Source organism: Cornus florida, unplaced genomic scaffold, assembly GCF_030987335.1.
Source record: "Cornus florida cultivar Cherokee Brave unplaced genomic scaffold, ASM3098733v1 CherokeeBrave_3.0.0_Hap2_Chr02, whole genome shotgun sequence".
Taxonomy (NCBI): domain Eukaryota; kingdom Viridiplantae; phylum Streptophyta; class Magnoliopsida; order Cornales; family Cornaceae; genus Cornus; species Cornus florida.
Genome location: NW_026775572.1, coordinates 13,713,424 through 13,727,667, shown reverse-complemented (window position 1 = coordinate 13,727,667; position 14,244 = coordinate 13,713,424). Strand labels below are relative to the sequence as shown.

General features: G+C 36.2%; 1 protein-coding gene across 3 annotated transcripts; it reads right to left on the bottom strand.

The window, feature by feature from the left end:
- Positions 1–1,358: 1,358 nt before the first annotated feature.
- LOC132293742 (5'-adenylylsulfate reductase-like 5) lies at positions 1,359–9,891 on the bottom strand. 3 transcript variants are annotated; one of them, XM_059791342.1, is made up of 4 exons: positions 9,364–9,886; positions 3,682–3,863; positions 2,376–2,500; positions 1,359–2,070 (listed from the first exon to the last, which is right to left on the bottom strand). In XM_059791342.1, exons 1-4 carry the CDS (start codon positions 9,529–9,531, stop codon positions 1,646–1,648), a joined length of 900 nt encoding a protein of 299 aa, XP_059647325.1. In that variant the 5' UTR covers positions 9,532–9,886; the 3' UTR covers positions 1,359–1,645. The 3 variants fall into 3 exon arrangements, with proteins under 3 accessions (XP_059647325.1, XP_059647328.1, XP_059647329.1); XM_059791345.1 differs by having other exon boundaries at positions 1,359–1,872; XM_059791346.1 differs by lacking the exon at positions 1,359–2,070 and adding an exon at positions 2,081–2,296 and having other exon boundaries at positions 9,364–9,891.
- Between the last annotated feature and the right edge of the window lie 4,353 nt (positions 9,892–14,244).

Genomic DNA, 14,244 nt, shown 5'->3' with positions numbered 1-14,244 from the left:
TCTTTTGAATCTTTTCTTCGAAAAAACACTCCTATACCAATTTTGTTCAAATCAGAAAAACCACTAAATTGTAACCTGGAGTATGTATTTTTGTTGCTTCTGAACATCTATATGATATGACAGCAAACAATTGATGCCGTTTGTCTAACGATAAAAGGCCATAATGGTCTGTACCCTAATCAGTAAGGGAATAATAATTATTCCTTTTATAGCCATGCAAGTGATGCATGTTTGGGCATATCAACCATACATTTCTGGTATTTATTTATTTATTTTCATGGCAAAAATGTTAGAATAGAAGTGATAGGGTGAGAAGGCTTCTAACCGGACTCTCTAAGAACGAGGAGCAACTCAACCACTCAATTACGACAGGTATGTGTATACATTTTGGTCATTTGGTTCAATTAATTTATTTTCATTAGCAGCGTGCCTTGACCTTTGTTTTGTTTTCCGTCTTGGGCATCTTATCGCGTTAGAGTTTGGGTAATATTTTAGTCTTTTGTTTTTTTTGCTTTGATATTTGTTTTGCCGTCTTCTCCGTCACATGGCGTTAGTCTTTGGGCAATATTGTATTTCTCCGGAAATTAATATTCGGGTAATATTGTACTTTTTTTGCTAGGCTGTGTGCATATTTCAATACCCATATTTACCTTGCAAGTTAAACTCATCTTTTTACATATCGCTTATGTAATAACTTTTTTTTTCTTTTTTAGTCGATATTCAAACACATATTGTTTTTACCGAGACTTAAACCTAATATTTTAAAGACATTCCTTTGAAAAAGGGGAGTTTGATACTGCTGGTTTAATAACTCACATTGCATGTACAAAGTAGGCACGAATCCAATCCAATCAGGTGTAAAAAAAGCTACCTTGCGTCATGGCAAAGTCATTGGAGGTGAGAGGATACCAACTAATTAAACGTGGAGTCTTTTCACAGATTATTAATCGATGCCGCATGGAATGTCCCACCAATGGACAATGCCTACCCAATTGATAGTGAAACACAGCTCATGCCTAAAAGGTTTTCACTCCAATTGCATTGTCATGTTGCTAGTTCTGGTGGAAAAGAATAAAACACTAATGATGCAACTAAATGCAATTAGCAAATCAAATCAACCACTACTTTTAATTAAACACATCAAACAGTGATTCAAAATCCTACATCATGCTTTAAATTTAATGCTGGTTCTAATTGGAGATACTCAAGCCATGCAAGAAATTCCATGCTTTTTTAGCTGCCATTATTGGTTCAAAAACATTGTTTTGATTCCCCAATTTCACATACCTAAAACTCATTGCAATCACAAGGAACCTAACTAGGAGCAATTTCACATACCTACCTTAAAATCATTGCAATCACAAGGAACCCACAGCAAATAATATACAAAAGGGTAGCTGTTCATAATACATGGCTGTTCACTTCCTTCATACAAGAAGCAACCCAAAACACATAAGAGCTTCAGCTATCATCACTAATAATAAAATTTAGGATAGGTTAAATTAGAAAAATTATCAAAAGGATTTGGAGGTAGTGTGTAGAGAGACTACCTGTCCCGGTCGCTGCGGTTTGTAATATCCTGACTTGAGAAACTTCGACATACTTGCTCTCAATTTGACCCGATACAATAATTGCGAGATCCACCTTATGAACATGACCTGGATGATGAGGCTTCACCTAGGGAGACAGAAGTCAAGGAAGAAGCCCAAACTCTGGCATTCTTTGCACCATCATGAAAGTTCCTGGTCTTGCATAGTTTCAGCTTGGTCCAAGCCCGCTTCGCATCAATCAAGTGAACAACACGCCCCAATATTTGGCTCCCCCCTCCAAACATCTCCATATTGAAATGGGATACAAATGATACCCAGAAACCTTTAAAATGAGACATTGCTTTAGGGCATACATGTACAAGTATCCTTAAACAGATGAACAAGGTAGAGAGAACTAAGTAGGGCTCCCTTGCTAATATCTTATTTAGTGATGACCCGGTCCATGACTGCATAACAAACTTTTCACTGTTCCTCAATTTGATAGGTTGAGCCACATGGGCATTTTGAACTGGTTCAAAGCCTGAATTCTACATAATCAGTTAAACAGACCCCAAAAATTCAACATGATCTCATGGCCTGAGCTTAGCGATAGGGAGCTACAAATTGCAAGTGACTGCAAGGCATTGATTTAAAAGAAGTATTGGACCTAGAATCTTCTGGCCTCCAGTGTTGCCTCTTTGACCAATGACTTGCAGTCACTGCTCCCCATGACAGCATCAAGCCCATTAGATCAACATTTAATAGACCTAAAGGAAGAAGCAGAAATGATGAAAAAATTTAGTGTCTCAGATATATATACATTCATTAAATTCAGGAAACAACTACCTGTGGTTTTCTCGTAAAATTTCACAAGGGAGCGGAGATCTTTTGAACCACAAAATCTTGTTCTTGATGTCTGGTTCACAATTAATATAGTGGGCAAGCCATGAATGCCATATCTTGAAATTACACTGCAATATATGACCCACAGAAAGTGAATGAGTGTAGAACACTTTTGCAAATTCACTGCGACTACAAACAAGAACAGGTTCTCAAAAAAAGCTACACTTTTGTATAAATTACTCTTACTTTCATACAAGTACCAATTTCGTAGAGAGAAGAAATAAAGCAAGTTTACTCTCAAAAACAAAATATGTACCCTTGAAATGCTACTGATATGATGCCTAAGATTCTAGATTGAGTTCTTTTTTCAAGGATAAATGTTCTAAGTTCTAACAAAATCGTTAACATGAACTCTATTTTAATAACAATATGGTGGTAGAAGCAAGGCAAGTAACAACATCCATACTACCTTCCTATTTGAAGGAACAAAATACACCAATACAACTGAGGCTTAATCAGTATATATGAATAAACTGTTGATTGTTGCAAAATATGACTATATAATTCACTAAACAAAAGATCAGTCACGAAAAGCAAATCCCATAGCGGATAAAATAAAAATTAAAATTAAAAGTACATGATTATTTAAACAAAACAAAAAAAGTAATCAATGAGAAGTTAACCCCATGGAACAGCTTTTACATTCATAAAATGCAGAATTAGAAAGGGGCAATTACAGACTAGTTATATATTGTAAACCACTTTATAAAGCTCTTCAGACAATTATATATTACAGACCATTTTGGGCTAAAAAAATCTCAGTTCCAAGAGCCCTCCCCTAAAAGAATACTCTAGAAGATGGAGTATGGGCTGATTTCCTAGGACAAAATCAATATAATTTTGTAATCTTCTGAAGTAAAAAACGTTTAAGCCAGAAGTCATCCTTGTTTTTACAAGGGTTCTGATGTTCTAAGTTACAAAAGTTCTGATATTGTAAAAATTTATACCTTACATTACCCATGCTAGTTGCTAATTCATCATACTTCTGGTTCCAAAGGCTTTCAAGTCCAAGGACTCTCCCCTAAAAGAAGGATCTAGAGGACAGATTTCATATCGCTTTGACCATTTCAATCAAATATTATACTATTATAATATTTTGTAGCAAAAATTCAAGCTCTGTATCATCCTTTTATTAATCCAGGTGTTCTATAAGTTTCAAATTGCAAAAGTTTATTTTCATATTCAGTTTAGTGTTTGGACGTTCAAAGAGGAGAAAAAGAAGAAGAAACAAAGAGTTAGATATTCCCACCTTGGCATGGCTGAAGATTGTTCAACTGCCAAATGATCAATTTGAGGAAACATGGAAGCTAAGGCTTCAAATTTTGAATGGGCAGTGCGTGAAAATGGACACCATGACGCATAGAAGAGTACAGAAGTTTGCACATTCCCCCGTATAGAAGTCAAAGTTCTGTCAAGGAAGTCTCCATCTACCTGAAGATAACCAAAACCTTATGACCTATCAATATGTTTACTGCATTGCCAACAATGCTAAGAGCAATATATGAATCCCTGAGAGCTCATGCTGGCCCATCATTATTTCCTCATTACTAGTAGATGAAACTGTATAATATAAATGCCCGTGACAGAACATAAGCTAAGAAGGCAAGGATTAATATATGGCGTAAGATGACTCTTAATACAAGTCAGTTGCAAAACACAGCAAGTGAACTTAATTGAGTTAAATAACTTAAATGCATCAATATGAGATGTGACAGTCTTGATGAAAGATTATACATTCAAGAAATTTGGTTTAATTCCAGTAAATATTATTTTATAAATAGTTAGAGGGATTCACAGTGCAGATAAAACTCTAGTGAAATTGAATTGGACACTCTTGGACATCAAAGGTTAGAGAAAAGTTTGAAAGGCACAAGATGACATACCAATGAGAGTTGGAAATGTATTGGAAAGGCAGCATATTTAACAAAGTTGTACAACATAACTATTAAGTTGGTTTTAGTGCAATCCCACAAGTTGGCACACCAAGAAAGGTACATACGTAACATACCATGTTCATCATAGAGGGTAGAAACAAGATGACTTATTGAAGTCCTTAGATCCCTTATAGAGGAAAAACATAGTTATTTGAATACAATGAACATTTAATGGACTCATTAGCTACAGAGAAAAAAAAGGAAAAACACACCAGTGTGTGGACACACGGTGGACTCATTTTAAATCATATGCTGTGGGAACACAATTGTTGAATTTCTACGCAACATCCATACGGCCAAAAAAAAAAATGCAAAATCAAGAGATATAAACCATCATATACTTCCCCCACATACAAGATTTCTTTTTCTTTTTCTTTTTCTTTTCTTTTTTTTTTTTTAAAAAAAAAAATTATCTTTGCACCAGTTGTCATTTAAAAGAAGAATTTTCTAACAAACTATGAAAAAGAACAACTAAGTAAAGAAACAGGCATGAAAATTGAACATCAAGAAATCAGCGTTCACTCAACCATAAACAACCATCTTACCCACAACCTAAAAAGATTGAAGAGGCCCATTCAGCATTGATTTATCCTAAAGATTTTATTTTTCGATAATTTTGTCATCATCCAATTGTTCCCAAATGGGTCCATTCAACGATGTAAAATATCACAATGTCCCAAGGGCAGGTTCTTACGCGTTACTCACCCGTCCGCCACTGGACAACTGATGGAAAGGCTAAAGTAAAATAGAAAACCTCCGCATGGTCGTTAATGGCTGTAATAAAGTATATCATTGAATTCCTAAGGAGAAAAAACAGTGCTATTGGTGAAGACTGACACACAATATATATTATGATCTGATCATAAGTGTATTGTGATTTGTGAAGCTATAGAATTATAGCTGGCACACAGAAGAATAATAATAATGATGATGCTGATTGGAGGTAACCAAATTGAAATTCCCAATTGAGTAGGCTTACCTAGAGTAATCTCTTTGTTTTGGATATAAATGAGCTGACTGGGAACATAGTGGAAGCCCACTACATAATAATTCAGATGAACTAAATTATTTATAAGGATAAAGAAGTCCTAGATCACAAAGATAGGACTACCAGAACCTGCTTTGATTTACATAGCCTTCAACATGTATAACAATTAACAAGATATAAAGGAATGCCTCTTGCGACAAAAAGGGGGTGACAATATGTGTGTGTGTTTAAGTGGAGTACAATTAATTGAAGGGTAGAGAACATTGCTTTTATTGTTTTATCTTTACTAAGATGCGTAGTTAATTTTGTTTCATGCGTACAGATTACAGTATTAACTTGAAGAAAGAAAGGTGTACATTGATTTTTGAGTCATTAGACAGCAATTATGTTATTGTTTTATTTGGGATTTCTACTTTGTTTTTCATACTTGAATGTGATTTAGTTTTTCCTGTCGTTAGTCATGATTATATAGTACTCTATAAATAAGACTTTAGATTGTCATATAACTATGGAAAGGGAACAAATGCTATAATCAACAATATAACACGTCAAATCAAAAGTTAGTTTAGGTCAGTTTGTGCCAGTTAGTCATCATTGATTTGCCTAGTTATTGCCTCAAAAAACGTGATTGAAGAATGTAGATCGTGAAGATGACTTGAATTAACAGTCTTGATGATCTTGAACAGCATATAATTAGGTAAAGGTAAGTTTGACAGAATGGATCATAAAACTAAATCGTATTAAAATTAATATGATCAACCTGAACAAATGTCTACCACACCAAAGAAGTCTTGTTAAGTGTTTTTAAATGCAAAAATGTGTTATTTATCGGATTTAAACACTTTACACCTATACAAACATAACAAGTGTGAATGAAATAAGCTGGTTAAAATGGACAAACTAGTAATATCTTATGTGATGTCGTGATAAAGAGAATATCAAATAGGCTGAAATGAAATCTTACAAGCCGATCATTAGGTGAGGTATCTAATGTGCAGCAAAATGTTAGAGACACCGAGGTAGACTGAAACTAACATAATGGAGTGATTAAAAGACCTAAAGAAAGTAGATGTAATAGAAGAATAGAACAAAATGAAATGAGAGGATTCGGGTGGCCAAGAATTTGATTCAAATCAAAACATGGAAGTTATGAAAACCATCCTTGTAAAGTATGACATTGATAGTAATCCATGCATGACCAGAGATTAAAGGATATATCTTTCTATTTTGAGGATCAATCCATGTGTGTCCCTAGTGAGTTAATAAACAAATCAGAGTTGTTCAACTGTAAGAAATATATATATATATATATATATATATATATATATATATATATATATATAAAAGAATTTCTGATTTTGTAATCTACCTTTTAGAATTTAACTTGGACTAAGGTTCCAAGTTCCAAGTAATGTAAACGGGCTAGATGGCTTTCTCAAACATCTCGAGTGCATGAGAGCATAATTGGGCAAATAGGGAGTGTATTGCAAGTGTTTTCCTACGGACATAGTTTGGGAGATTTGGTAAGAACCTCAGAGCTTGTGCATTCAACATTGTTCTTGGAGCTTGGCTTTGAGATTGATTGATAGAGAGTTAGCAAGATTGTTTTCCCTCACTTCACAATACTACAGACCTTAGTGTCACTCTTTGCCTGTGAAGCAATATGTAGTAGAACAAGTGGACGGGTTATTGCCTACAAAGGATCAAAATGTGCGGAGATGCACTTATTGAAGAGACAGTTACAAGACTTGTGCAAACAAAGTTGGGCATACGACTTGATCAGAGGTAAATCAACTTCATTGATCCTTAGGTAAGAATATATAACTTAAAGTTGTCTTTTTTCAAAGTGGATCGGTTAGCGTCAAAACTAAGTCCCTCAAGTTTTCTCAGTTGGGACTTTTTCATATAAATATCTTGGTGTCATCTTTTTCATTGCTTAACTGATTGATTGGATGGTTATGCATAGTTGAATAATGGCAAATTAAATTGGACTGGCATTAAGGACGCTTGGAGGGCTACGCTGCTTTGTATCTGGTGGTGTATTTGGCTTGAGAAAAATAGGAGATATTTTGACGGAAAAAAGAAGCCTGTTTCTATGCTTAAGTTCTCTGTTATTTCTACTCTTTTTTGTTGGGTTTCAGGGAGAGATTATAGATCTATGGAGGAAATTATTGTTTTCTTGGCCTCTCTGAAGGTCTAAGGCGCCCTTTGGCCCTTTTGTTTCTTTGGGCTTCGCTCCCCTTTTGAGCGTTTTTAATAAATTCTTACTTATCAAAAAAAATAAAAAAAATTGGACTGAAAACTGGTAACTGATTAATCTTCCAAACCGCATCAGTCAAAAGAAGATTAATTTACCTCCCACTCTAGGTCCCTACGAATCCATCTAGATTCTTCCATTGTACAATTTCCATGGTCTCAAAAAGGAAAATGCATACATATTTTTTTACATATATATATATATATATATATACTGAATAAAGGTCCACCATCCCTAGAATCCAACTGTGTACCAAAAAACTTGTTTTTCAACTTTCATTGCCTCCTTCGCTTCATCAACTGAATATTCCTCCCAGAACACAGCACCAAACAAAATGAGGCTGCATTCCTGTGAAGTTTCTCACCTCTCCGGATATTGAATAAAAATGCCATTAGTCCACCCAAAACAACCAAGAGAAGGTGGCACAACTCCCTAACCACCTTACAATGAGATGATCCGCCAAGGCTTATATTAGAAATTAAGTAACGCACACGGTACACCTATTTACGATGCACTTTGAAGGGTAATACTTCTTCACATACTAAATAGCCCATTAACACAAATTACTTGCTTACCGTACCACGTACAACTTAAGGCTTACGCCTCAAACAATTTAGAAATTACTTCCCTGCCACAATTTTATAATTGATAACCCCTTGGTATGCCATATTATCCACCAAATGATTTACATTCAACGTCGCATCAAGAATTTTAATTAAAAAGAGAAGAAAAACAGAAGCTATCCTTCTCGCTAAGGATCAGATGTAATAATCAAGAGCCAGTTGTTCCCTTACATGCCTAAATGTTGAACACTTGAAGACTTGCAATAAACGATCCAATTTAATGTGTATATCATTGAAGTCCTAATTCATACAAAAATAGTTGGAAGACATATGAGAAAGAGAGGGACTAGAAGGTGCTGCTGAAAATAACTTCATAAGACTGGAATTAAGGACTTCTAGAACAAGAATATTAGAGGTCCTCATCTTCGACGCATCAGAAGTCACAGCAACAACCTCTCTCTGTCTCTGTTTAGCACAAGGCACATGCTTATACATGGTTAGCATTTCTAGAAGGGCATAAGTATGAATAATAAGCATAGTTTCCCTATTAGTTTGTGAACCCCTAACTGTAATTTGTGAAATGTTTCTTTCATACTAAACAAAGTTTCCCTCTTAGTTTTAAAACTCCTAACCGTAATTTGTGAAATGTTGCTTTCTCTGTAAAGGCATAAACAAGTAACCATTTCATACTAAGAAAGTCCAAAAGCCAATTCGGTTCTTTATTCTCAACTACTACTATATTTTATTATCAACCTAAACAAGACTTTAACTTCAAACATTCAAAAGTCAAAATATAACACCTTTATTCTGATTCTTTAATTTGTACACCACAAACTCTGTCTCGCCAAATCAAAAAAGAAAAATAATAATAATAAAAAGTAAAGAATTAAAAGAAATTTTATAGTAAAAAAAAAAAAAAAGCATCTGAATTAATCAACAACTACCAAATTTTTCAAATTAATGCTAAAATTTCCGCAAAGAGCAAAATTTATAATGATTAACCAAGAACAAATATGAAACCACGAGAAATGCATCAAATGAATACAAAAGAAACAATATTCCATAAATTGCTATTCGAATTGAACATCTGCAACCTATATGATTAAAGCAAAATTAAAACTATAAGTCGTAGTAATACGTTTATGTACTTGTGTGTGTGAAACCTTGAGCAGATAATCTGTGATCGTACCTGGAGAGGCGAATTGGGGGGAAACGAGAGAGGGCACTGAAATCGGAGAGCGTTGATAAACAAAGATGATTGGTGAGGGCACATGGAGATTGATGATGATGAGACGCGTCGTAGCGCATATACGGCACATATGCATATGAAGAGTAGATATGGCGTTGAAGTCGCCATTGGAGGGTTCAGAGAACCAGAAAACAACGAAAGGAATAAATGATTAACACAGCACACACAAAATGGTGAAGTTGAAAGACAACACCAACAACAATGTCTATCTGGTTTCTCTCTCTAAAACAGTATTGCTGTATGAGTGGGGTACTGGTATCCCTTTCGCTCGCCAATTCGATCTCTCCTTCCTCTCTAGTCTCTACCAACCTATTTTTTGTTTTTTTTTTTCAGCTTAGATGTTTATAATCTTATACCTCTCCTCTATTTAAAAAAAAAACGTAGAAGAGATACAGTGATATGATTATAATTATCGGTGGTAGAACTGAGTATTAGGAGGAGAGAATGAGTCAGAATTACAAAATAACATCAAAACATTATTCTTACTTTTTCTTGCTCTTTTTTTTAATGGGTGTTGATGAATGTGCCACATTACCTACTTGCGTGGCACAACCTACTCTAAAAAGGACACATCTAGCCAGAACCTATCTGGCCTGTCACTGAAAAAGAGACAAGTAACCTCAAGCCACTTGTTCCATAACTGGAATCACTAGCGAGGAAGGAGTCGCTACCCTTCACTCCCTTTGAGGACGTACCCCTGTCCAGACGGATGGGTCCCTCCTCCTTTCTTTGTTATTGCTCGAGGTTCCTTACTGCAGGTAGGACCTCAGGTGCATTTCACCTTTCTCACCTCGAGCCCCTATGCTCAAGGAGACCTTGAAAACCGAGATCTCTCCATTTCAAATTCCCCACCTTGAGTCTGAGGGGAACTTGGGAACCGAGATTTGCTTGTCCCGAGGTCCCACCACCTTGAATTCAAATAGACCTCGAGGGCCAAGTCTGGAGCGGGATCTTGCGGGGGCAAGAAGGCAGTACCTTGAGGAAACTCATTCCCCATCTCTGAGATCGGGAGTCTGAGAAAATGTGGATAGGTGGCTGGGACCCAAGGCTTCGCCTTATTCTTTCAAAGGCCAACACAAAAGGGAAAGGATATTGATACCCAGGGTCAAGTTCTAAATAGGTATGAAGAGATGCATTAATTGTGAAAGACAACTGACGTGACCTGCGTTAATTAGGAGCGCCGTTTCCCCTTCGGACTGAAGGGCAAAAGTGCCTCCGCCCACTGGGTAATACCCCATGTGTCAGAAAGAGGAGTCCTCGATCCTGTGGACAAAAGGAAGCTCACCTCTATGACTGATAGATATTATCCGTTCAGAGGCATTATAAATAGGAGGAGTTAATCAGCCTTAAAGGGGGGAGTTAAGAAAATCTAACAACTAATTACCATGAAGCTCGAGCTTACCTTGGTACAATAAAAATATTGCCTTTCCTTTCTTAATCTTTGAGTTTCAAGAGTCCTTTGTGTTGCTTGGATCCCCACTTGGATACTGATCTCAGCACTCTAGGCTTACGTGGAATATATTCCTCATTTTATAAAGAACTATCATCAACAATGGGTTAAGTGTTAAAAAAATAATAAAAAATAAAATAAAATTGAGGGTTTTAATCTTTATTTTTTTAAAATGTGCATATTAGTTCATAAAAATAAAAAATAAAAAAGTACAAATAAGCCCCACAAAAGCTAAATATGAAAATTCTATTTTACCCTTTTAATTCCCAATTTGCCCCAACCCTTATATGTGCATATTAACCCATACCCATTTCCTCCTCCCTCTCTCTCTAGGGTTATGATATATATATATATATATATATATATATATATATAAATTCTTTATGGAAAATTGTCAAGAAAAAAGTCGAAGGATAGAATAAGGAAAGTGTCTGGAGATTCCGTTGAGTGCTTAAGATGGATTATTTCTCAGAGATGTCAGCATCATTAAACTTGCCAGATAGGTTTTCTCGAAACATCAGGATTTGAGTGATGATCTTGATCATCTCAGTAACGACACCCAATAGGACACAGTCAGGCCAAGTTCCTCTAATCAAGGGAAATATGGCAGCAAATGCGTTATCCATAATATCCATCATTTGGACGGAGCACTCCTTTCGTGACCAAACCCCAGAAAACAAAGGTCTCAAAAGCTGGAAAAGGATACGAGTAAGATGGAATAGACGTACTCACAGCCACAACACCCAAGAGTGATGTGGCCTCTTTTTTTTTTTTAATTTTATTTTATCAATTCAATAGACATATAAAATAAAATAAAAATTATTTTAGGGTAAACACAATGGATAGACAAAAAAACATATATACACCAGAACAACATCAATATGAGAGAGAGAGATAAATTAAGAGTGATGAAAGGTGGCTTACTTGTGAGATGGTGAAAGAATCTACACCAGAAGAAAAAGCAGAGTATATATATATATATATATATATATAACACCCAGAAAAGCAATCCAAGTGGAGAACAAATTAAAAGGTTCACATGAAACCCATGTTTAAGCCCAATACAGATCGCACTCTCTGCCTTCAAATGGGTTTTCGCCATTTCGTAGGTACAAAAAGAGAGTGAAGAAGATTGATTTGCAATGAACAAAAATCAAAAAGAACCCAAAATATGTACTTCAAGTATGATGAGATATATGGGTTCAAAGGGAGGTCTAAGCTTAGACAGAGGAAGCAGGAGGAGGTGGCAAGAGGCAGCGGCTATGGTAGGGAGGAGGAGGCGGCGGCATTTTATACCACACAGTGACCTATTTACGCCAAATTGACAGTATATGGGGTTTTATACCACATATAGATTTTTTTGCATTATATTGAAAGTAGAGGGGTTTTTTTTGCACTTAGACTCTTTTTTAATCCAGGTAAAAAAACAAAAACTTCCTTAAAACAAAAGAAGATATTCTCTTTGTATAAAAAATGGTTAATTACAACGACACCCCCTGATGTTTGCCCTATTGACAGTTATATACAACTTAGCCATTTTTTAGACAAAGACACCCCTCAAGTTTGCAAACTTGAATAATGATACCCCAAACATGATGAAAGTACATGTTTACCCTTTGACCATGTAAAATGACCAAATTACCCTCAATCAAAAAATCTCTTCTTCCAAATTTTCCATCTTCCCATTCTTGTGAGCCTTTCTTCCCTACCGAGCATCAAAGCCGGCACAGCCCACAGCCGAGCTCTTCACCGTCCCGCTGTCACCCTCATCCGAGCCATCCACAGCCGCAATCTATTACCCTCCTTGAGTTACATATGGTCTATTTGATGATTACAAACAAAGCCCCAATATTTCAGTTAGTGTCATATAGATTATTGAGTCAATTTGAAGATAGATGGAGCTAGGGTTTGGGTGAAAAAAAAAATTGCAAAAAAGATAACAGGGTGGTGCGTGTGTGGTGATGATGGTGGATGGGTAGAGAGAACTCCATATTTTCCGGCGCATTCCATTCTTGCCGTTGTTTGCTTGGAGCATAGAGAGGTTAGAGAGAGAAAAAGTACAGGGTTTGAGAGAGCTCGCTACCATCATCCGCAAGCTCACAGCCAAAGCCGCAACCAACCCATCGCCGTCACAGCCAGCCTATCTCCACGTCGGGGGTCACAAGCCCATCGTCGTTCTGAGCCGAACCAGGCCGTCGCCCACGGCCCAACTGTCTGCCGTCCCCATCTCCCCACCATCCGAGTCGGCTGCCATCAAAACCAAGCTCGCAGCCGCCTCCATCAAAACCGATCTTCTTCTTCACGGCCAACTCCTCCACGGTCGTCGCCTTCTCCACAGTCGCAATCCGCCTTTGCTATCATCCACGACCGAGTCCACCACCGCTGCCATCTCGTCGCGAACCAGACCATCACGGTTGAGTCCTCCCCATAGCCTATCGCCGGCACCACCTTGCCCGAACCAGCCCGTCCTCACCGTCCGTGCATTTTGGGTGGACATCTATGGAGCACATTTTTTTGTCAAATATTTTATTCAATTATAAGGCTGTGTTTGGTCAAGTTGGACAGAAAGAGAAACGACTGAAAGAGAGAGGAGATGAGAGGGTAGTTTGGTCATTTTAGGTGAGGATTAAAATATATCTTAGGGCATATTAGACATTTCATATCACTTAAGGCTGTGTTTGGCTCCGTTTTTTTAAAATGGGGTGTCATTGTTCAAGTTTGTAAACTTAGGGGATATCTTTGTTCAAAAATGGGCTATGTTGTATATGGCTGTCAATATAGCAAACCTCAGGGGGTGTCATTGTAATTAACCCTATAAAAAAAGAATGTTCTTTTTTTGGGAGTAGTAATTTTTAAGGTGAAATGTGAGACATTTGTTATTTCCTAAAAAGTTAAGAACTTGTCTTTTTAAGTTTTGAATATTCAAATTTAAAATTTTAAACTCCAAGAACAAATATGAAAAAAATATATGAAAATATGTAAAATATATTGTTTCAAAAAGGAAAGTGGACAATTATTTTAAAACAATCAAATAAATAAATGAAAGGTATGAAAGTTATTAATTATTCCTTTCACATTAAATGAATTGATATTTTGATTTTAGTAATTTTTTTTTTTTTTTTTCCTTCTCTAGTACTAATATTCTTCTTTCTCTAAAAATCTAAATGGTGGGTACGTATCAAACACTTGGATAAGGCATTGATTAGGGTGGCCACAGATCAGATTGGATGACACCTAATCGATCCGATTCTAGCAAATTGAAATTTTTTGAATCCGCCACCAATCCATTATCCTATGGATCGAATTGGATCCATGGATTGAGATTTTTTCTAAATATTTCATATTATTTATTTTTTAACCACAATCCAATA